Genomic DNA, 23,638 nt, shown 5'->3' on the forward strand with positions numbered 1-23,638 from the left:
CTCTCTCCTCCCCCGGTTCAATCATGGAGGGATCAGATGAATCTACTTAACAATAAACCCATCATTGTCGACAGCGCAAAATCCCTTGGTGTCATACTCGACAAAAAACTCGATCTAATCTCCCATATCAATTCCATTGCAAAGTCTGCTCGATACCAATTGCGCCTTCTTTGGGGAATTCGTCTCTTTTTCCCGGAGCAGGACCTTAAAACCCTGGTGCAATCGCTGGTCCTCTCCAGACTGGACTACTGCAATTCTCTTCTCACTGGCCTCCCCAAATCCCACTTGTCCCCCCTTAGATCTGTTCTCCATTCAGCAGCTCATTTCATTTATGGGGCCAAAAGAAGCGACCACATCACACCGATGTTATCCACCCTCCGCTGGCTTCCCATCGAGGCTAGAGCTATCTACAAGACTGCCTGCATTACCCACAAAGCCTTTCACTCCTCCTGTCCTCGCTACCTGGCGAATAAATTGAAACTCTCTGGAGGCTCTAGACCATCACGTAATGCGGACAATCTACTGCTTGAACCTCCCACTTTCAAGAAGGAAAGATCGATGGCCCAATCTTTCTCAGGCAATGCAGTGAGAATATGGAACTCCCTTCCGCCTCAGCTCCGGACCACCACCTCCTCCCAGGTCTTCAAAACGGACCTCAAAGTTCTCCTCCTCCAAAGACATCTCCTAAAGTAATTCACGCTCTCTCTATTATCTGAAGGAAGACCTCCCATCACTGAAAACTCTATTCTCCATGACTATGGAAGTGCCTCCCCAGTGCGTTCGTGTGGTTGGAGTGTATGCCATTTATTGCAGCATTATACTAGTATCTGTGTTTGGTTCTCTTTTGTAACATGCACACGCCACTTTTCTCTGGCAACCTCTCACATTTTGTTTGCTTTTGATACTTGCACAAGTGCCACCATTACCTACGTAACGTTTGTTCTTGTGCCTCTGTGTCTAGCATATATTGCAGTATATTACCTCCAAATGTACTTTGTTTTCTCTTGTAACCTGCACACTTGTCACTCTCTCCTCCTGTATTTCACTGTTTGCTACCTCATGTATTTTGTTTGCACACAATTGTCACTTTTACCGCATGTAACTTATCGTCTGCTTTTGTAATTTGTTCACTTGTAATTTTCTGTTTCTTTTGTGAAGCGCTCTGACGCCTTCGGGTAAAGTCCGCGCTATATAAAAACGCATAAATAAATGAATAGTATAACCCACTGAAAACTGTTTTGGCAAAAGCAACTTTTTACAAACAATTTATAACAACGTTACTGAGGAATCTATCCAGTAACGAAGAAACAGAAGGGGGCAGAGGGGTTAAAGTGAAACGCAGTGTCACGGAAAAGAGGGATGGCCTGAAAGACAATGCGTTAAAGCAGCCACAAGAAATCCAAAAAACAAGAACAACAAGCTTTCGGAGAGAGGTTGTGATGAAAGGATCAGCTAAAGTGAACAAACCTGCCGCCGTCCATCATGTCTGCAGGGACTCCTGGGATCTCGGAGTTACCTACGTCCAGGCAACACAACAGCGCTAAGGTCACATAGGGAAAGCAGAAGATGCTGAATAGCTGACAATAGGTGCATGGGCACCTTTGTTAACGTTAAAGCTCAGCCTTTTGTCGCTTAAGAGGGAGTGTGTCCTGCTTGCAAAAGCAGGTAGGACAATGCTATTTCAGAAAATAGTGCTTGGCCGCTTTAACTAAAGCTTACCAAGCAACAACACACGTAACAGGAGGTGTCGCCATTGGAGGTTCCAATATGAGACAAGGCGGTACTAAGGAGGGACTACTACGCTTTTTCACCAATGAACAGCAGCAGTTTACAGTGGACAATGACAAGCCGATCAAAAGCATAGGCAGAGAGTAGGTGGAGCTTCAAGTCCATATTCCAATACAGCATGCCTTACAGAGCAGCGCGTGCGCTGCCCAGGCTCGACCTAAAAAGGGCATTTTGCTCTATTTTATTTACCAATCCATCTCGGATCTGTAAATAAAAAATAGCCGTCCTAATCATTATGTAGGTGCATGTGTAACGATGCATGCACAAATCTACAAATTGTCTCAATTGTTTGGTTTCTCTTTTGATGATGCTATTCAGCTTTGCCCGAATGGATTAGAAAAACCAATGGGTCTCAAAATAGAGACCTACTGGCTTTGCCAAAGGTTGTTAGGTTCAAGTCCCTAAAAACGTCTACTGAGTCTGGGGAACAGTTTATAAATGTCAAGCTACCTGACGCATTTATACTAGCAACAGGATGGTTCAGTGAGCAGAAGGCTGCCAGCAGTGAAACTACTCGTAGGTGTTCTGGAGGTTGTGATTTGGAATCTTGCAAGACAGGTTCAGTCACAAAATCAGTAACAGTGGCAACTCTTATTTACATTGTTCAGAAACAGATGTACAATATGAAGGTCTATATAAAATGCTCATTATTAATTTATTACTTTCCCCTGCTCAACCACCCCTTCATGAATGGACCTTGCATGTGATTGGCTTTGTGCTAACCCTATTAGCGCGTCAGAAAAAGTGCTTGGCATGGCAGTTCTAGCTGGTGAAATTAATGTAATAAATATACACTTAATGGAGCAAAAGTATATAGGTATTTCTGTTTCTTAAATATTTAACGGTCTATGTTTTTATCACTTTTACTGATGCCCAGAGAAGAGACTCCTTGTAAAGTCGGTTCAATGTTATCAAAGAGCGGTAAATGTGAAGTAATGTCACTTCCTGTGATGTTACTGTTATTTTTTTGTCAGACAAAAAATAGAGGGGCCTCCCACTTTCCCCTTTCTGTCCAGGGCATCAAAAATAGCAGGAACAGTCATCGACCTGGGTTTTAATCTCAGCTCTGGTACTATATTTAGTAAATTCCTTCCTCTCCCTTTGCCACCAATTGTAAGCTCATGAAAAGGATAAGGATTGATTGTAGGACTGTTTCTAGTCCACGACAGGGGCTAATTTCCCGATCACATACTAGTTTCAGACATCTGGTCTTAAAATGACGACCTGCACCATACAGCTGTACATAAAGCACACCATGCTTAGATGCCACTGCAACAATAACAACATTCTATGGCAAGAGCTCCTCAGCGTCTTGGCGGAAGGGCCAGCCTCTATCAAATATCTGAAACGATTGAAGCTGAACGAAGTGTTAACTCAGAGAGAATTTTGTTTGCATCAAAAGCCACCAAAACTTCATTTCAAATGCCTATATGCAACATTATAAAAACGTTTACTTGGTGATTTCGCATATAACTTATAGCAAACAGTACCTAAGACCTAGCTTCACTGTTGTGGCTGCTGTTAATGTCTCACCCAAATACATTTGGGTCTGCAGACAGACACACATTGCAGACCTAATGGATCTAGCCTTGGCAAAGATGCAATCTTTTTATTTATTTATTTATTCAAACCCTTGCAAAAGGAATGAAAAACATATACGTATATAAACGTTTAAAAACGCTAGACTCTAACAGTAGCATGCATATATTTGCATAAAAAATAAACAGCAAAAAATGGCTGGTTGCAGAATCAATGACCAAACATAAAAGTATATATACAAGCAAAGATTGGCCTACCAGCGCTGGGACTCAAGTCGACTTCGTTTTAGATGTATGTACAGAGGAGACCTAATGGTTGCACTCTACTGTGGTGGGTAGGTGCAAAATGTGAATGACCCATGAATGGATGAAGAGGGCCCATGTATGTACTTTCTTTTAATATACACTTTGACAAAACACGAAGCTGACAAATCAGCTAACACTATCTTTAGGTAAAACCTAAAAATAGAAGGCTCTTTCAGATACGCACCGTGTGTCCAGCTTTCTCCAGCCTCTGCTTCATCTCCAGCACCGCGCGTTTCATGGAAGGAGAAGGCATGATAAAGCCGTCTGTCTCATAATACCCCACTCGCAGAGGCCGGGGGCTGGAGTATACCTGAAAAGAGAACAGTGTATAGGGCATGAATTGTGCTTGGGCTTAAAAGTGACGCGGTAGAACGCTCAGTTGTAATTTGTCAAACTACCCGATCCTTGCGGCTTGTTGATATGAGTTTGATGTAGGAGTGCAATTCCCTGACAAGGAAACCTGCAGAGGGCAAACTAACAATCTAGGGTGCTCCACCATCATTGGACTTTATGCAATGGGGGTATTTTTATGTATTTTGTTTTTTGTTTAGTGTTTTATAAAGTTTGAACATGACCCAAGAGCATCAGAGCACTGTACATACGATTGGAAACAGAATTAGAGTCCCGGGACATCAAAACTAACATCTAACATAAAAAATATAGAACAAAAAAACTAAAAAAGAGCAATACATGGTATGTTGCATCAGAGCTAGTATTACACATCTGCAATGCAGTTATGAAGCACTGGGACAAATTCTCCAAGATGTCTTTTTGGATTCAGATTCAGTTCCAGGAACACCGAGCAGTAGTGTTCATGTATATGGGTAGGGGGGTCTTATGGGACCTTAAATAATAAACAAGGATCATGGGGGCTGGCTTCGTGTTTAATGCACAGGATACTCCACTGCAAACATGGCAGAGTACTCTGTCCACCAATTTTACAGGCACCACTATTTAGAGAGATATTAATGTTTGTTGTGTGCTTAATAACAAATCCTCAATAGTACACTTATGTAATTGAAGTCTCTTTAATTGTTAATTGTATCAGCAATCTTATTGAAACCCTAAACAATTAACACATGTAAGCACACAAATAACACAATGATCTGACATAAAACAATTATTCCATGGACTACATTTCTAAGTAACTCCATCCATAGAAACTTTAGCCATAGCAAACTTCAGCCAGCACGTGAACTAAGCTGCTTCTTCAGGGTTGAAATAACAAGTATTAAAATTAGAAAATATTTAAAAAATATAGTCTAAATCATATGAGTAGGATCAGCTATATTCAGTTATACGAATATCTATACCAACATATAAACATTTTAAAGTTCATTCACAGATGGATCCTGCATTTTACATCACTATAATACTATATTTTGACAATTACATACAAGTACTTGATTTGACAAATTCTAAGCCAAATCCCATTCAGGGTTTCCTGTTTGCCCAGAGAACCAATGTATGAATTGCAAAATTAGACCAAAAAAAGCACTTCTTCAAAATAGTATAAATCATTCTCTTGTAAGAGCCTATCTGTTGATCATCAGATATAAGAGCACCTATACAAATAGTGAGGACTTTTGCTCCGAAGAACTGAGAACTCGCAATAGACTAGAGAGAGATTACCCTTTGAAAATACTGTTGGAATAATCCAGACGAGCCCAGAAAGTGCCACAAGACACCCTTCTGAGAGGAGATTGAAAAATAAAATATCAAATAAAAGTCAACAAATAAGATTTGTTATTAGGTTCTGTGCAGAAAACAGTAATATATATAGTATTCTCAAAAAGCATTAGGCAATTCTAAAAACTGATAAAGATCTGCATGTCGCCTTTACGACTAAACCATTGGTTAACTTCGGAAGACAACAAACCCTCAAGAATATACTTATTCCAAGTGATACCATTAGATTTGAAAAGAGTGAAATAGCCAATTGGCTGCCAGAAAAAATATGTGGGTGCTACAAGTGTAATGACTGTGTATGTTTGCAGAACATTTCAGACAAAACCAAAGAATTTCCAATCAAGATGGCAGTAAACTATTTAAAATCTGATCATTCATGAACTGTAACACTGTCTTTTGTGTATATTTGGTTACATGTTGTTAGAAATTGGGTTCTCTAGTTGGCAGAGGTAGGCGCATTTGGCCAAATAGGGACCCTTGCTTATAGTCAGGGAAAGGGGGATTCAAACTTTAGATAACCCCTGCTCACCCCTTGGTATCTTGGCACGAGCAAACAGGCTTATCCCAAAGTCAATGTGTAAAGTATTTGTAACAACACTCACAGTAACTTAGTGAAAACACCACAAATGGACAACACACCAGTTTAGAAAAATAAAATATCTTTATCTAAACTAAACAAGACCAAACCAACAGAAATCCTACATACACAGTTAAAAATATGACTTTCAAAAGGTTTCAAGAACTTGTACTATAGAAAACTATGGATGCGTGACTTTTACACAAAGTACCTGAAGATACGTCAAAATTCACAAGGCCAGACCGCCGCAGAGAAAGGAAGCGTTGGAAAACACAGCGATGCGTCAGTTCCGGAGTCCTTGGGGAGGCGAGGCGGCAGTTTTGCTGCACACATGAGAAGTGATGTGTTGAATCCGGCGTGTAGGGGGAAGTGAGGCGTCAAAAGCCAAGACAATTCAGGTCTGCGGGTGATGCGTGGAAAATTTGGTGCACAGGTACGACGCGTGACACACCGGAGGCGATGCATAGCTTTGCGAGGCTTTGCACGGTCTGGCATGGGTGCTGGGGGCTGCGCGGCGAGACTTTGCGTAGCCCAGCGAGACTGGGTGAGGCTTCGCGTCATCCGGTGTCTGTTCCGAAAGACTTTGTACGGCTTTGCGATGCTTCACTCCGGTTCTTGCAGAGATTAGCTGCAAAACCCACCTCTGAGGCCCTTTAACTGGAAGGAGGCACCTCAGGCAAGGGTAGGACTCACAGATGGCAGAGTCCAGCAGCAGCTGCAGATTTGCAGGAAGTCTTTTGTGTCCCTGAGACTTCTTAACAGGAGGCCAGCACACTTCAGGCCCTTGGAAATCTCCTTCAAGCTGGGGACACAGCACACAGTGAAGTCTTTCTTTCCTTCGCAGAAACAGCAACTGCAGGCCAACCCCAGACACACAGCAAGGGCAGTACTTCTCCTCATCTCTCAAGCTCTTCTCCTTGGCAAAGGTTCCTCTTGAATTCCAGGAATGATCTAAAGTTCAAGGGTTATAGGTCTAATACTTTTACCCCAAAATGTCTGTGTTCTCTTTGTGTCGGGGCTCTAAGCCCAGTTCAAAACAGTTCTGGGGGGCACTCTGCATGTGAACAACAACATCCATAGTCAGTGTAAGCCTTGGTTCCAGACACACCAAGGGTGGGCAGAGCCAGCATTGGGGCAGGCAGGCATAGCCCTATTCAGGTACAGGTGCTACTCCTCCCATCACTCCAAATGCAGATCAGGCCTATTCAGCCTAGTGCTGCATCATCCAGACTCCTGGAGCCACTGCACCTCCCCAGCCCCTGTCACTCCAAGGCCAGACAGTCAATCCACAAACAGGTAGAGGCACACAGGATGGTTGAACAAGAAAATAGCCACTTTCTAAAAGTGGTATTTTTAAAAACACAATTTATAAACCATCTTGACTAAAAGATATGATAACAAATTCTGAGTTCAGGGATACCAAACTCAATTTTTCAATCTTATCCCTATGGGAAGATAAACTTGTAAAATGTCACAAACAATAATGCCTTGGGATAAATAACCAACCCTAAGTAGGTTGGAGAGATACTTTAATTACCTCTCCCTCCCGATAATAATCTTTAGACCAAATCTGACGATTTAAAAGGAATCACTAGCAAAGGTTAACCCAAAACAAATTTCAAATGCTTTAGATAGCAAAGTGTTTATTTATTATCACTTTTCTCTTTTATATGTTTTAGTAAAGACTCACAAATAAGTAATACGCTGACTCACATATATATGTACAAACATTTACAACACATAGATATAGATATACAAGACATTTATACAACAACATAAACAAAAAGTATACAATTCACTTGTTTCTCGTAGCCCTAATATTTGATTAGGATGCTCTTTAAACAAAATTCCCTACCGAGCATTCCTTGTACAGAAGATCCTATTAATAGAGCATTAAAGGCTATCAACTTACGCCCTTATTTTTTCAACAATGCCTACAAACTTATTTCATATATTTTTTAGTTTTTATGGGTGTCTTCAATTATACTGTCGACACGTTTCAACCCATCAACTTTCGGGCCTCATCAGGACTTAGGCTTCAGAGTAACCACTTTTTTTCAAACATCACCTACAATATCAAAAACACCTTGGGGCATATTATCAAGGGGGTTTATCTCCGCTTTTTGGGCTTTAAAAGCCAAGAAAGCGGAGATAAATGTATCTCCCCATTACCTAGCTGTCGCTAACACCAGTTAGCGACAGCTAGTAGGAGATAGCGACTATCTTGGGCCCCACTTTGCATGTCAGAGAAATTTATCACTAATGACATGCAAAGTGGGCGTGCCAAGATGTTAGCGACTGGAAACAGTCGCTAACATCGCTATCTCCTATTACCAACTTTTGGAGATATTCGCGCTAAGCGCGAATATCTCCAAAAGCTAACACCTGCCCTGAGCTGTTCTTAGCCATGTTATCCAATGGGAGTTGGATAACATGGCTAAGAGCATTAGCTTGGTAATGCCTGAATATCGCTGACTTTTCAGCTATATTCATGCATTGCGGCCGATTTTTATCGCATTTGCGATAAACCTTGGTAATACCAAGGTTTATCTGCGATAAAAATCGCCACAGGTCGGCGATACATTTTTGTCTCTAACCAAGCAAAAGCGATAATTATTGCTATTGCTTGGTAATATGCCCCCTTATTTGTCTTCCTTTATCTACAAATATTAATCTCACAAATGAAATATGCTCATTCGAACAAATAAACGTATACATAGGAACATACATACAAGTATTTTGTTGTATACTGAAGTGGCAGCAGGACAGCCTAAACCTTAATGTGTCTAGAGTCATTCCCTTTGCGAAACGCATTAAAACATACGCAAAAATGCGACATAACAGTGACATAAAAAATACACCGTGTGGAAGAATAGGAAAGTGAACCAGATGAACGAAAGAATCGTGTAAAGGAAAAAGATCCCACTATTTGAATAAAATTCCCTTCAACAACTAAACCAGAATCAACATAAACCAATACCTATGGAGATCCATCCGGATAACCACCAATAACAAATTTCTTTCGAGTAGCCAATTTCTTCAATGTCATGTGTTTCCGTTTTCTTAATAACCAGGAAACTAGAGGCAAAAAATATACTAACTTAATCTGAATCGCAATGTATTACTGTAGACTATCCATGTGGCTCAAACACAACTGGCACTATACTTACTGGTATACGGGGAAAAACAACGTAACTGTTATTGAAAGTGTCCGTCGCACTCTGTAAGTCCTTGGTGTCTGCCTTTCTGAAAATAAGACAGATGCCGAATAAACATGATGCCGACTAAAAACGTACTTCTCTGTCTCATCTAACTTAAAGGAGAAGCGAGGAGACATCCCTATTCTTGCCAAACCGCATCCTAACTTAATGCGCTAGTCTCCGCTCACAGCAATCAATCGTCCGCCATTGCCGCATCCATCGCGTGCATAAGGTCACGTGATGCGGAAGCGGCGATATATCCGTACGTAAAGGATACTGAAGAAATACTGCGGAGGGGCCCATTTTAATTGTACTTCAGTTGTGAACAAAGAATACTATTAAGCTCCTCCATAGCAAAATAAGTTAAGTAAGTTACGAGTGAATCAACATGTGATAAAATGCAAATTATTACGCATCCATATATTTATTGTTTGCCATGCCTCCTAATGTACCACAAGTACCCTGATCAACATCCCACTTCACTCGCATCTCATACGGAAAGGAAAACTAGTATGCTTTATTATAAGTAAATGGAGGACCGAAATGAAAACTTCTGTTATATGATTAAAACGATCTCCTATGGTTCACAATTTACAATTAGCGACCAAAAGCCACAACTCATTAAAATGATCAACTACTAATTATATTAAATACTAACTATAAAAAATTGTGTATCACAAACCTTATCACCCAGTGTTAGACCGCCACTCCTTACAATCTAGTTTTACGAAGTACCCCAAATTCTAAAGTTAGCAACAGCGATATATACATAGAAGCAGGTATTAAAACCATGAAAAGCTCACATTTGCAAATGCTCCAGCACTACGTTTGACTTATACCAGCTTCAATTCATGTTTGCAGTAAAGCCCAAATCTCATCTTTATCATTAAGGCCCTCTGTAGCCGTATGGTATTTCTCTATAAATCTGGCCTCTAGCCTATTTAGTTTATTTTGAAGTTCTTCTCCAAATGAATTCGCAATCACACTTAGTACTGACCATTTTATGTTGTTTTCTGAACGATTTAAAGCAACGAAATGTTGTACCAAAGGAGCCCCTTGTACTTTACATTTTATCCTTGATTTATGTTGCAATACTCGCTTTTTTACAGGTTGAGTGGTTTGCCCTATATAATATTTCTCACAAGGGCATTTTATGCAATATAATGCATTCTTGGAATTGCAATTGGAAAATACCTTTTGGTGATGTATCTGTCCATTCATTTCCAATTGTTTGGAATCTTCTGTAAGTCTACAGGCCATACAATTTTGGCAACGATAACGACCGACCACAGGAGGTAAACAAAGCAAATCTCTCAGATCTTTTTTTGGGGACTCGGTCTGTCTACCTGCTCACCAGTTGTTGCCGAATGTTCTTTCCTTGTTTAAATGCAAAGAGGATTTTGGATTCCTAAAGGTTAAATCAGTTTCCAGTTTTCTTTAATGATTTTTTTGACGGGGTTCGCTTTTGGATCAAACGTAAGAACACACGTCAAAGGGGTATTTTTATGTGATTGTTTAGGCGTGAGAAGCGTCTCTCTTGGCGTACACCACGCTCTCTTAAATAGATATTAAGCGGCGACATAGAAATAAGCAAGACATGCAGAGGTTGCCCTTATTGGGCAGAAACAGAAACATGAACACCAGGCCAATTAGATAGATTTTAAGGCTCCAGTCAAAAGGACAGCAAAGATGCACCAAACATTAGTGAAATACCAAAAGACAAAATTGTTATGTGCATTTCTACCAAAACCCAAAGTGATTTGAGCATACAAGAATATTCAATTCATAATGGTCAATACCGATTTAAAATGGAGGCACACCACGTTTCACAATAGATACGCTGGCCATCAAGGAGCCACGCAAATGTCAGATCCAAAATAAGGAAGATTCAACCAGGGCTCTGTAGAGGGAATATAGGACATTCTATGTATAGGATGTTGCTTCTCAGAGTTCCAACAAGAAAGTAGTTCGAAGCAACCCAGTAGAGCCCCTGAGAAAAGTGTTTGAACAAAGGGGGAACCTACCAATTGTAATCAGGGTCATTCATTGAAATTCCTATCCAGTAGGAACTAGCGTGAGGGGTTGGAATAGAAAAGGTCAATACGTCTCGGTGCGCCTTTCCAAGGTAATTGGCGTTCACGGAAACCTTTTAATTTTCAACAAAAATAGTAAAGAATAACTTAATAAGTAATTTAAAGGGATAAAGACTCGGAAACATTAGGTCGGATTTAGGGACCCCTAAGGCAATCGCAATGGTTGAAAGTGGAGGGCCTAAAAATAAATACATCCCATTTGCTAGCCGAGTTATTCCAGGCCCATACCTGAAATAGAACGATTTTTCTAATCATGCAGCCGAGACACTACAGGAGCATGCAAGCGGAAGCCCAAAATATCAGCTGCCAGTAACTTAACATGCGGCGTTATAACAGCACAGGTACAGAGATCGACATATATACACCTACTTCATTCTAAATAGAGGTCCGCCACATGGATTAATTAGGGGGCAAACATGAGAGAGCATAAGTTAAACGAGAGATCATCTCTAGTGTGCCACCAGTAACGGACTAACGCACTAAGGGAATGGCAGAGAAAACGCCATCTGAACTACTTCCCCATCCTGCCAGAAAGCAACGCCCAACTCACCGGGAGTAAGCAGAGGATATCCGAAATGTGGTAGCTTCAATGGACAGAGAGCTCCACTAGAAGGTTCCCACAACACCAGGTGTCGGGATAATATGAACTCGGCGCCTGATATAGAGGTCGCAAACAGGCGCAAGGGTGCGTCACAGGACGTCAGAAAGGTTGACATAGATGACGGACTAAAAGTACTGAAGTACCCGACGCAAATACAGAGGTGGCCATATTATAATGATATAGTATCAACTTGTCCCATGAAAAGAACATCCAGGGGCCATTTCATGTATGCTCAAAGAAACAAGGAACAATAGATCAGACTAAATAAACCACCATAAAATGAAAGCATAAGCTCTCCAAATCAATAACTAAAACTGCCAAAACCAATAAGTGGGCTATGGCTTGGAGACTACTACCTAAGAAAAAGAATCTAAATCTAAGACGCCGCAAATCATTGATTTGACATTGATACCCTACAGGATAAAAGAGTCTCTCCTTAAGACACACTGATTTATACTTAAAGGCAAATTTATGCTATTGTTAGACGCACCCAAATGAGACTTCCACAGGACTTTATTCCTCTACATTGTTAAGCAAGGACAGGTGGGCAGTGTTTCTCAGTAGTGGATTTATTTCTAGAAAAGCAGTCTTTATTGAATGTTCGCAACTTTATTTCTCTTTACACAGACAGACAATTGCTCAACATTACTTCCTTTTATATCTTCATTTCTACACAGAAGGGGAAATTAAGGTAAAAATAGAGAGACTTGAACATGGAGTTATTAAATTCTCTCCTAACCCATTGACCCCATTTTTTCCAGCCTTTTGTTTGTAAAGAAGACTCCTGTGGTGATTGAGTTACGTCGAGGGATTTCTTCCCTTCCTTTCCTTGTTTTGTTTCCCTTCTTCCCCGGATTACCATTGTTGCTTGGCAGACACAATAGGTGGTTGGGTGAAGTTGTGGATCTTTCTTCAGTTCCTTGGCGTTTCCGCAGAAACTAAGGTGAGAACCTGACAATCAGGACATGTTACCCACACCAGTACATGTCCTACCTCTCACATACACTGTACCCTGCCCAGGGGGGTACCTTGGGCCTACCATAGGGGTGCCCAATATGTAAGAAAAGGGAAGGTTAGTGCCTGGCAAGTGGGTGCGCCTGCCAAATCAACATGGCAGTTAACAAACTGCGCACAGGTACTGTTGTGGCAAGCCTGAGACATCTTTTCAGGGCTACTCATGTGGGTGGCACACTAGTAGCATTTGATTTACCAGCCCTGGAACACTAAGTGCACTTTACTAGGGACCTACCAGTAAATCAAATATGCCAATCATGGATAATTCACACAGAGAGCATATGCACTTTAGCACTGATCAGCAGTGGTATAGTGCCCAGAGTCCTATAGCCAACAACCACAGGTCAGGAAAAAATAGGATGAGGAAGCAAAGAAAGTTTGGGGATAACCCTGCAAAAAGGGCGATTTTCAAAACATGTGAAAGTAAACATCTTTATGTTGGTTAAACCATTCATCCGCTAAAAGAAAAAATCAAAGAACTTATCAATTTGAGGAAAAAATAGATTGTAAGTCACCTTGGAGCAAACACTTCAAGGTTGAAGACCTATCAGCTGTCAGGGCTATTGGCATTGAACACATAAAGGCTAATTGTACAGGAGGAGATAGAAATCGCAAACTATGCCTTAAAGAAACCTTTTGGATTGAAACACTGCGCAAAGTAAATATAGGTTTGAAACTAGGCAGAGAACTAGAACTTCATACAACTCTACAATTATGCAGAATACATGGTTCTAACTTAGTTTACCACCCTTTCTATTTATGGTATGACTTACTACGATTTTCCTATTTATAGGACTCACCATTGAAGATAGAAAGTTAAAGAACGAGTGGTATAAAATTAGAAGAAGAGAACATTTTGATTGACCTTGTGGTCTATACACTGGCTAATGATGCTCTTGGTATCATACAATTATGAGGACTAGATGCTAGTTGATCACTCCAAACGGGTTTATACTACTCAGTTAGGAGAGCCGATCGGCTCTGATGGTGAACATATCAGTTAAACAAGAATTTAAGTTTGATTCCTCCCCATGGACACAACTAATTCATAGAAAGAATCTTTAAATGAACATATTTTCTATTTTCATTTTAAATCAGGGGATTTTGGATATGCAACTTAGTTTTTGTCAAAAACGTTTACAGTCTAATATTGTGCTTCCCTTTATGTTTTACAGGATTAACAGTGATCTGCAATACCAGAATAACCGAACGGCGTAATCTGGAGTGGTGAGCTTAAGAGTTTAAATCCCCATATGGGATTGTAATATCCTTGTAAAATACAGGAGCTGGGTAAGAATTGGAGTTTGATTCCTCACCATGGATATAACCAAATCAATAAAAAGATATTTTTTTCTAATTCAACCAATTTCAATTTCCCTTGCAAATTATTGGATTATGAATACTTCGAGTTTGTTTTAATTTGCATAGAGCAACATTATGTTTCATTTAAGTTTTACAGGACTCATAGTTATAAGTAATATTATATTATACGGTTTAGTTTTATGCTTTAAAAGGATCATTAGCAATTTGCAATACTAGAATAGCTGAACGGCGTAAAGTAGAGAGTATAGGTGTGGTGAGGTTAAGAGTTTGAATCCCTATAAGGGATTGTATTATAACTATTTGGTATAAACTAGAACAGGCCGTCTTCATACTCTTTTTTTTTTTTAAATGTATTTTTTCATGACGTTTAAAATGAATACTGAGGATTTCCGATGTATTCTTGTATTTGCGACTATGTCTCAGCTTTTATAGCGGTAGGTAATTCACAAATAGCCTATCGGCGTGCTGGCGAGATTTTGAGTGTGGTGTGGTGAGGTAATGAGTTCGAGTTTGTCATTTTCATAGATTTTGGATTTTCTCTTTTTTCTTTTGACTGACTGGACATGTGGACACTTTATCGTACGTATTTTCTTTGGGATTGCTGCCTGTGCTAGTTCAGTTGATGAATCTAGTTCGGACTGAATAGCTCACTGAGAGCAAAGATTTTTTTTAATGTTCAGTGGTCCCAGGTGCAATCAATCAGTGACAAAGCTGTCGAGGGTGCATATATCAGCGTTGGTTTTCTGTGACCATTAGTTATTCAGAAACGCTGCCGTGCGGTTGGACCTTTTGTCCAGATAGAGAGAGGGAAGCACTCAGGAGGAGATAGTTTGTTTATCTCACTACTGCACGGATTAGCTCTGACAAGTGAACATTACCATAGTGTTCGGATTTTTATTTCCTTTTCCTAGATTTCTTTACTTCAGTTTGATATAAAGATGTTAAGGCAGAAAGGAGAGATGCAGGGAAATTCACGTTCTCACGTATTTACAGTGTTAAACTGTAAGGCTCCTTTGGGATCTAATGAATTGCTGTCTTTTTTTGTTTCTTTCTTGAAGTGTGCCTTTGTTCAATGTGTGGGTAGCTATGAAGGATTAATGCTGTGACCAACCCGCACTTTAGAAGGAGGACATGCTTGGCTATGAAATGCAGGGATTCAATGTGGCTGTTTGCTATAAATAGCTACATAACTAGAAATGTTTATACCAATGTGGGTTACATACTGAAGCTTATCTGTTTCATTTTCTTTTTCAGTAATTTTGTTTACATTTTTCTTCTTTTTGGGTGACAGACCAACCACATGTCTATGGGATATTCCGAGAGGATGGACATGATAATTGTGATTATTAGATCTTATATGAAAAGTCCTTTTAGGAGGTCACACTCTATTAATACTTGTTCGACAATCAAACCATCACATGTAGAATCTAACTTAGAGGCGAATGGAAACTTCAACCAAATTACAAGGAGATTATTTATACTATTGTGAATAAGTGTTTTTTTTTGGTCTAACACTACAATCTTTATATTGGTTCTCTGGGCAAACCGGACTTGGCATAGAATTTGTCAAATCAAGTACTTGTATGCACTTGTCAAAATATAGGATGCATATGTTGTAAAATGCAATATCCATCTGTGAATGTAATTTAAAATGATTATTATTGGGATGTTCTTGTAACTGAATATAGCTGACGCTAATAATCTGATTTGGGCCACATTTTTTAAATTGATCTGGTTTCGGCCCTGAAAAAGAGGGGCTTAGTTCGCTGCGAAACACGTGTTGGCTGAAGTTTGCTATGACTTACGTTTGCTACGGATGGAGTTATTTAGAAATGTAGTCAATGGAATAATTGTGTTATAACAGATTGTTGTTATTTGTGTGCTTACATGTGTTAATTGTATACGGTTTTAAATACGTTTTCTACTAAGAATAAAAGAATTCAACCACATAAGTATACAATTGAGTATTTATGTTACAAGTGTCCGACAAGCATTATAATTGTATCTTGAATATAAGGGCCAGATTGGACAACTGGCCTTTATATGTGGCAGCTTGTGGGGGGCCATTTCATCATGTTGTCCAAATATTCTAATTCCTATTAAGAGCGATGGTCTGATGTATTTTATCAATTTCATCAAAAGGAGGTTGTTGATCAGGTCTTGTTCCCCCAATCATTACTGCTCTTTCTTGGCCATGAATATCATAACAGTCCTTTCGTTTATTTTTTTTCTTATTGACCTCATACCACCGTAAGCGTCTGCAATCGTAACATGTTAGACCCCTTTGATCCTGGGCCCCCTGGTCCATGTTCCTGCATTCGCTACGGGCCCCCAGGCCTGCTTCTTTGTACGAGGCTTGGTGTAATCCTTGGACAATCTTATATCAACCTTAGTGCCTTCCCCCAGCACAACAAGGGCGCCCAAATGTTACCTTCTGTACAGTCAAGCTTTGCCATTGCAAATGCAGCCCGGAGCCATTTCTCATACTCAGGAGCAGCTGGATCTTTCCATAGGATGCATAATTCCCTTCGGGCCAACAGAATCACATTTAAAAAAAGGCCAGTCTGTGCTCTTGATATACAGTTTTCCAATAAAGAGTTTAAACCAAAAATAACCAATGCTGGGTCTAGATTAACCGTGCGATCAAATATACCCGTTAATGCCAATTCCACATTCTGTCAGTACCTTTTTAATTGAGAACATTCATAAAACATATGCAGATCATCTGCCTTAAGCATACCACATTTAGGGCACCTAGGGATTGGGTTACTGACAAACTTAGCAATTCTATAGGGGGTATAATATATCCTATTGATAGTAAAGAAGTGTTTTTTTTCAAAGAAGCTGATTTTACGAACTTGTAGAGGTTTATAGTAGATGGAAGATAAAACTCTAGAGCTCCCATTTCTAATATTGATGTTCTCCAAACCTGAAAAGGTGGAGGGAGTTCGATCTCTTCTCTATCTAATAGACTCCTGTACCATATCCTGACTTCCTTTTTCAAGGGGGTGGGGTTTTGGAGTTTAGAGTTTAGACTCTATTTCCCAATTTCCGCCAATATTGGGTTTTTTCTGCAATATACCATGAGCGTAGTTGTAGAAATTTAAATCGTGAAAAAGAGTCTCCAATCCTTACTCTCAAGACCTCCCAGGGAAGAATCCCTTCTGCAGAAATTAATTCAGACCATATGGTAATGCCAGCGGATTTAACCCAGGAATTTGCCTCTACTCATTCTACTACCGAGGACATGATGTTTATGCCCACCTGGATAGGTGGGTGGGCTCCCTGGCTGTGCCCCTCTTTTTCTTCTCTTGAGTACATGGGATGGGAATTATTGGACCATAGCCCCCTGTGATTGTGAGTGAATTGGGGTAGGCTATGTTACCCATCACGAGTAGTGCATACAACCTTCCACTCTTGGGATGCAGTGTCAGACAGTTTTGTACATTTCTTTGAACATAAAGTGGACTTAGCTTTTTTGCCCGTCGTTGAATGGGAGGCCTTTAATGTGGTGGTCAGGGGCGTTTACTCCTGGGCCATTCCGGAATTGCGTAGAATGCTGCTCCTATGCCTCGACGCAGCAGAGAAAGAATACATAGAAAGGGAGCAAAGGGCGGTCGAGGATCCCTCCTGGTGCCCCTTGCTTTCCCAGCTACAGGAGCACGAGGCCCAACTTCTAGAAAGCCTGCATTGCCTTGACTACATGGCAAACACAGCTTGTGCACACTTCGAGGGCAATAAATCTGGCTGATTGTTAGCATAGCTCTTAACAACAATTTTCGTCACAGATAGTCTCGGTCCATGGCCCCTATAAGCCATCCTCCATCCCCGAATGAGATTCACAATGCCTTTACTGCATACAATTCTTCCCTCTAAGCTCCATGCCGGTGAGCAGGGGCACACAACGGGAATACCCCTTGTCCCCTCTTCTCTTCGCCATCATAATGGAAGTCCTGGTGGCTCGGGCCAGACAGCAGAGAGGGGACTAGGGCATTCCTCTTCTCGTCACCACACACGCTATTTTTTTATATGCCGATGACATCCTCATTTTATCTCAAATGTGTTACTGCTGTTTGCTCCCTGATGAACAGAGTTCAGTGAACTAACGGGACTCAGAGTCAGCTGGCACATGTCATGCATCTTCTCCCTGTTTATGGGGACACACTAGACACATCTTGCCATTGGGATAGACCCAAATAGCTGGGCACCTACTGCCTTCCGATACCTGGATATTTGAATCTTCCACTCCATTGCAGATTTATTGGATGCCGACTTAGCGGCTACGGTGCCAGCCCTGTGCTCCCAGGTGAGGTTCTGGAGGTGCCTCCTGATATCCGTGGTAGGTAGAGTAACCATTTCTTAGATGGTAATGTCCCCTACTGTCACTTCTCTAGCTACCACTCACCAATACCAGAAGCCCCAAGCCCCCACAATATCTCAAAGTGGCCCAACATGTTTTCGCAGAGTGGTGCAGTTCATCAACCCTGCGGCCGTGTATGCATCAACTGTCCCTCTTCTGGGTCAGCTTTATCTCGGACTGCCTGCAGTGCACTTGGATTCAGGCTGTCTTGACCAGACAAGGGGATTTATTTAAAAATGGACAGCTTTAACTCTTTGTGGCCTTGATGACCACCTCAGCCTTCATTCAGGTCAATTCTTAGTTTATGCCGAAATTGTTAGCCTGTTTTGGGATCTTTTGTGGATTCAGAGTAACCAGCCCATCAACCAATCCCTCCTCTAATCTCTTCACATGATAGGAAGTGGCCGACTATGATTTACTGGCTTGCTTGGTCCTTTATGGCGCTATCCCGGGATATTTTCCAGAGACGTATGATGAAGAAATTGGAGGAGCCCTCCACAAGAAGAAATGGCTCCCTTTTCTTTTGTAAAAATCCAACAAAAAAGTTTTTTTAAAAACACAACAATTTTAAATTATTCTCTCATAGGAGAGTCTGCTTCATTGAATGGAAAGCAAGAAAGAACAGAGGTGTGTCTCCAAGTCCAAATACTAAAAGGACAGATAGGCCTTAAATCGCAGAGGGAGAGACAGAAATGTATCTTGGCTCCAGACAGAGAACAATGGCATGGTAAGACTGATCCCAAAGATTGATATTGTCTTAAGATATAGTATATCTTATCTATACCCAATATATTAATGTCATTGTTGAAAGAACATTGTTTCACTGGAGTTACTAAGGCTTGCAGCTTTTAGTCTGGTCAGCTGGAAAGGGCGGGACTAAGAGAGTAGAGCCACCACCGATGAAAGTAGAAGTGGGACGGGGATTGCAAATGATGATTCTTGATTAGGGTGCTTCTCCATTAATAACAGATTCTGTGAAAAGTACACAAGGAGGAAAAACAAGGAGAGGCCATATCAGATTTGTGTAACTAAATCTCTATTGAGTCAGGTTGCTTGAAGACAAGAAGCATGAACTGACCACAAGTCATGGACAATACAATTCATCAGATCTAAGAGAAACTTCATCCAGGACAGAATCCTCTCCAGCTGCCACAACTCCAAGGAACTCTTCGCCATTGTACAATAGTTCACCAGACCCCACAGTGAAACTACCAACGTCCCTCCCGCTCAAGACTTCTGCAACAAACTCAGCTCCTTCTTCCACCACAAGATCAGGACACTCTACGACAACTTTGATGACCAAGACAACAACTCTGACCCTACACCCTCCACCAGAGACGCCAATCAGCCGACCCTCCTCACCTGGACCCCTGTCACCACAGAAGACACCTCAAACCCCATGAAAAGCATTCACTCCGGAGCACCAAGCTGACCCCTGCCCACAGCACATCTTCCACAGGACTGTCACAGCACCTGAACTACGACGTACAATCAACTGCGCCCTCAAAACAGCCACATTCCCAGATGACTGGAAACAAGCCGAAGTCCAACATCTTCTCAAGAAGCCCATCTTCTCAAGAAGACTGACCTCAGGAACTGCAGGCCCATCTCCCTTCTCCCCTTTGCCACCAAAATCAACAATAAAGTCATCAACTCCCCGCTAATGGACTTTGTAGAAACCAACAACATCCTAGACTCCTCTCAATCCGGATTCCGCTTCAACAACAGCACCGGGACTGCCCTCCTGGCCACCACTGACAACATCCGAACCCTCCTTGATCAAGGCCACAAAGCAGCCCTCATACTACTAGACCTCTCAGCAGCTTTCAACACCATCTCCCACGGCAGACTCCTTGACGCCGGTATCCAGGGAACTGCTTTAGACTGTATTGGATCTTTTCTCTCAGGCAGAACACAAAGAATAAGACCCCCGCATCGTATCTTACGCCTACGACACCCAGCTCATCCTCTCCCTCATCAAGGAACCCAACATCACCAGGCACAGTTTCAAAGAAGGAATGAAGGACGTCACAGCCTGTATGAGCAGCAGCTGCCTGAAGCTCAACTCGGAGAAAACGGATTCACACCCTCAGTATGGGACAACACCTGGTGGCCCACTGCCCTCAGAAACCCACCCACCCCTACAGAGCACGCCCACAACCTCAGCATCATACTCGACTCCTCACTCACCATGAACCACCAGATCAATGCTGTCTCCTCCACATGCTTCAACACCCTCCATATACTACGCAAGACCTTCAAATGGATCCCCCCAATTCCAGGAAAACAGTCACCCATGCACTCATCACCAGCAGACTGGACAACGGAAACGCACTCTATGCCGAAATCAACAAAACATTCTTTCACAAACTCTAGACTGTCCAGAACGCCACAGCCAGACCCGTCATTAACAACCCATGACAGGACCACCTCACCCAGCACCTCCGCGACCTCCATTGGCTCCCTGTTGAAAAAGATTAACCTTCAAACTGCTCACAAACGCCTACAAAGCCCTCCATAACACGGGACTCCAATACCTCACCGAAAGAATCTCCTTCCACCCTCCCAAAAGAAACCTCAGCTTGGCCGACCAAGCCCTAGCCATGGTCCTACACATACACAGGGCCAGAACGAGTAGCAGATCCTTCTCCTACATCGCAGTCAAGACCTGGAATGAACTCCCCCTTAGCGTCATACGAAGCCCGACACGGCACCTATTCAGAACACAGCTCAAAACCTGGCTCTTCGGATGACACGGAGCTGCCAGCACCCCCTCCCCCCCTTCTCAGGACCATGAGACCCACACAGGTGAGTAGTGCATTTTACAAACGCCTGATTGATTGATACATAGCTCACATAGTGAGCTTGCTGCAGGACAGGACATTCATTGTTTCGTTGGCAGAAGAAGGGAAGAAGTTGGTTGTTTAACTGTTGTAGTATGAAGCGGCTTGTTTGTGCAAGAATGTCATCGCAGGGTTAACTTCGCTTCAGTCAATGCTTCTGTTCAAGTGAGAAGACATGCAGTATTTGCTAAGACTGCATTAAATGTGTAGCCTTCTACTAGCATTTATGCCAAGAAATTTGTAAGCAAACTATATGTATATTGCTGGAGTTACTTCTTCCTGATTAGTCAGCCAAGATTGGGAACATTTCCCAAAGGGGAGGGCATTTTGGCAAGTTATGAGCATGTAGAGCATTCATAAAGATGGAGGCTTCTCTTAGGAGTCTGGTACACTGGACTGGCTCCAGGGAACAGAAGGGGAATGCATTGGGATGAGCATTAGTCACAAACAGATTCTGTACTTTTGCTTCTCATACTCGAATAGCCACATCACCAGAGTCTACGAGGATGGTTCCATCAAGGCTACCAAGTGGATCAATGAGAATGATTGGCAATTTATTAGCTATAAAATGCTGTATCGCCTTACCTTTATGGGAATTCCAGATAGTGCAGACAACTGGCTGAGTGTGGCCCAAACACTGTACTGCAAACATCAGTGGGGGGTCTGTGGCATTGCTTGAAAGGTATGTGAGAGAATCTATCTGATATTGCCTGCGAGCTTATATTGTTTATTCTTTTATTTCATGCAACTGATAAGGGAGATCAACTATGCTTTTATAATAGTGCTGCTATTCAATGAATTGCTGTATGTTCTCAATTACATTTCCTCATACCTATATTTGGCGAGGGTGGTTCTGCTGTTTCTACATGGTAAATCCCATTTACCTACACTAAAAAAACAACAAGGCTTAGATGTGCATACCTGTATAACACAACTGTGCATGTAGAAGAAGAGTGACATTTTGATCTGGAGTGAGGTAAAACATTACTGTAAGTGAGGATGGAGACTTTTGGGGTTTGTGGTGAGCAAGAGTGAAAAGTTGCAAAAGGAGATGTTAACTAGACCTCCATACTGGAGCCCTGAATAGGCCAACCTATTGTAAATGGTCTCTTCCAGCTGCTAATTCATGAACAATGTGTTTGTTTCCACCAACCACAGTCATACAATAAGACAATTTATCTTAAGTAACTTAACTGTTACTTCTCCCATGTTACACACACCACTTGTCTTTGTATCACAACTGTTGCTAAAGGCAAAATCTTACAGCTGCTAAAAAAAAAAAATACAAATAAAATAAATGAAAATGCACTTGACTTACCACTGCTTCTGAATGGATGTCTGGCAGCCCTTGATGGGAAATGCATTGAAATGTTTAATTAAGCACTAGAATGGAGTTTCATAAAAGGGAAAGCCTCGAAACCAACAGGAAATTTGGCTAAGTTATATTTTTACCTCCTCATTGAAGGGGATGGGTGGCACAGTTGGGTCCAGGCGAAACATGTCATCGCACAGGAGGGCTCTCATGCATAGGACCACGCTGTCCACATCCCTCGCAAGAGGGCCTAACATCGCAATAACTAAAACAAATCAAACAAAACAATCTCTAGCATACAAACAAAAACATCACCTTAGCACAGAGACATAATAGAAAATGTACTGATCTGAATGCAACCAACTAGCATCTACTCTACATTTGGCGATCTGATGACAGTAATTGTTGCAGCTAAATCCATAAAGCTAACAAAGAAGTGTCTGAAGTCAACACATACTTTTCCAGAGTGAAATAAGTAGGCACAATAACTTCAGACCCACTAATCAAACCAAAGATCCCACACAGAAAACACACACAGTTGAGTAAACTTCCAGGGGATATATGCACGAGCTGTTTCACATTAAGATTTAAAAATGTAAGCATTTTCAGATTTGAAGAAAATTTCAATGGGATGGTTCACCTCCTTTCATGATTTTGCGATTTGTACCTTTGCACCCTGACAATGTCCTAAGAACCTGGAATAAGGATTTCCACCCAGCTCACTGGTTTTATACATTCACATCCCATTAAAATAGTACTCTTCACTCCAGTACTCTTTTTTCTTTTAATTATTTCTTGGTTATTTAATTGTTTAGTTAACAGAGGGGTGAAAGTTGGGTCATAGAAGCAAATAAGCTGCCACAGTAAGCTGAAGAACCAGACGGTTGTTATCCAATTGTCAAACAAAAGAATCCTGCCAGGACTTAGTGGAATGTTGGACAATTGGCATTTGCAGTCAGGTCAGCATCTTCTGTTTTTGCCAGACACCAGAAGA

General features: G+C 41.4%; 1 protein-coding gene across 1 annotated transcript in view; it reads right to left on the minus strand.

The window, feature by feature from the left end:
- Positions 1-23,638, minus strand: part of LOC144800615 (vitamin D3 hydroxylase-associated protein-like) — a 465,511-nt gene that overhangs the window by 157,356 nt on the left and 284,517 nt on the right. Inside the window, exons 7-8 of the mRNA XM_078671693.1 lie at positions 22,785-22,909; positions 3,817-3,942 (exon numbers count right to left, since the gene is read on the minus strand). Of these exons, the coding sequence (XP_078527819.1) occupies positions 3,817-3,942; positions 22,785-22,909 (251 nt within the window). The remainder of the gene's footprint in view (positions 1-3,816; positions 3,943-22,784; positions 22,910-23,638) is intronic.

The sequence above is a fragment of the Lissotriton helveticus genome, chromosome 1_2 (genome assembly GCF_964261635.1).
Source record: "Lissotriton helveticus chromosome 1_2, aLisHel1.1, whole genome shotgun sequence".
NCBI lineage: Eukaryota > Metazoa > Chordata > Amphibia > Caudata > Salamandridae > Lissotriton > Lissotriton helveticus.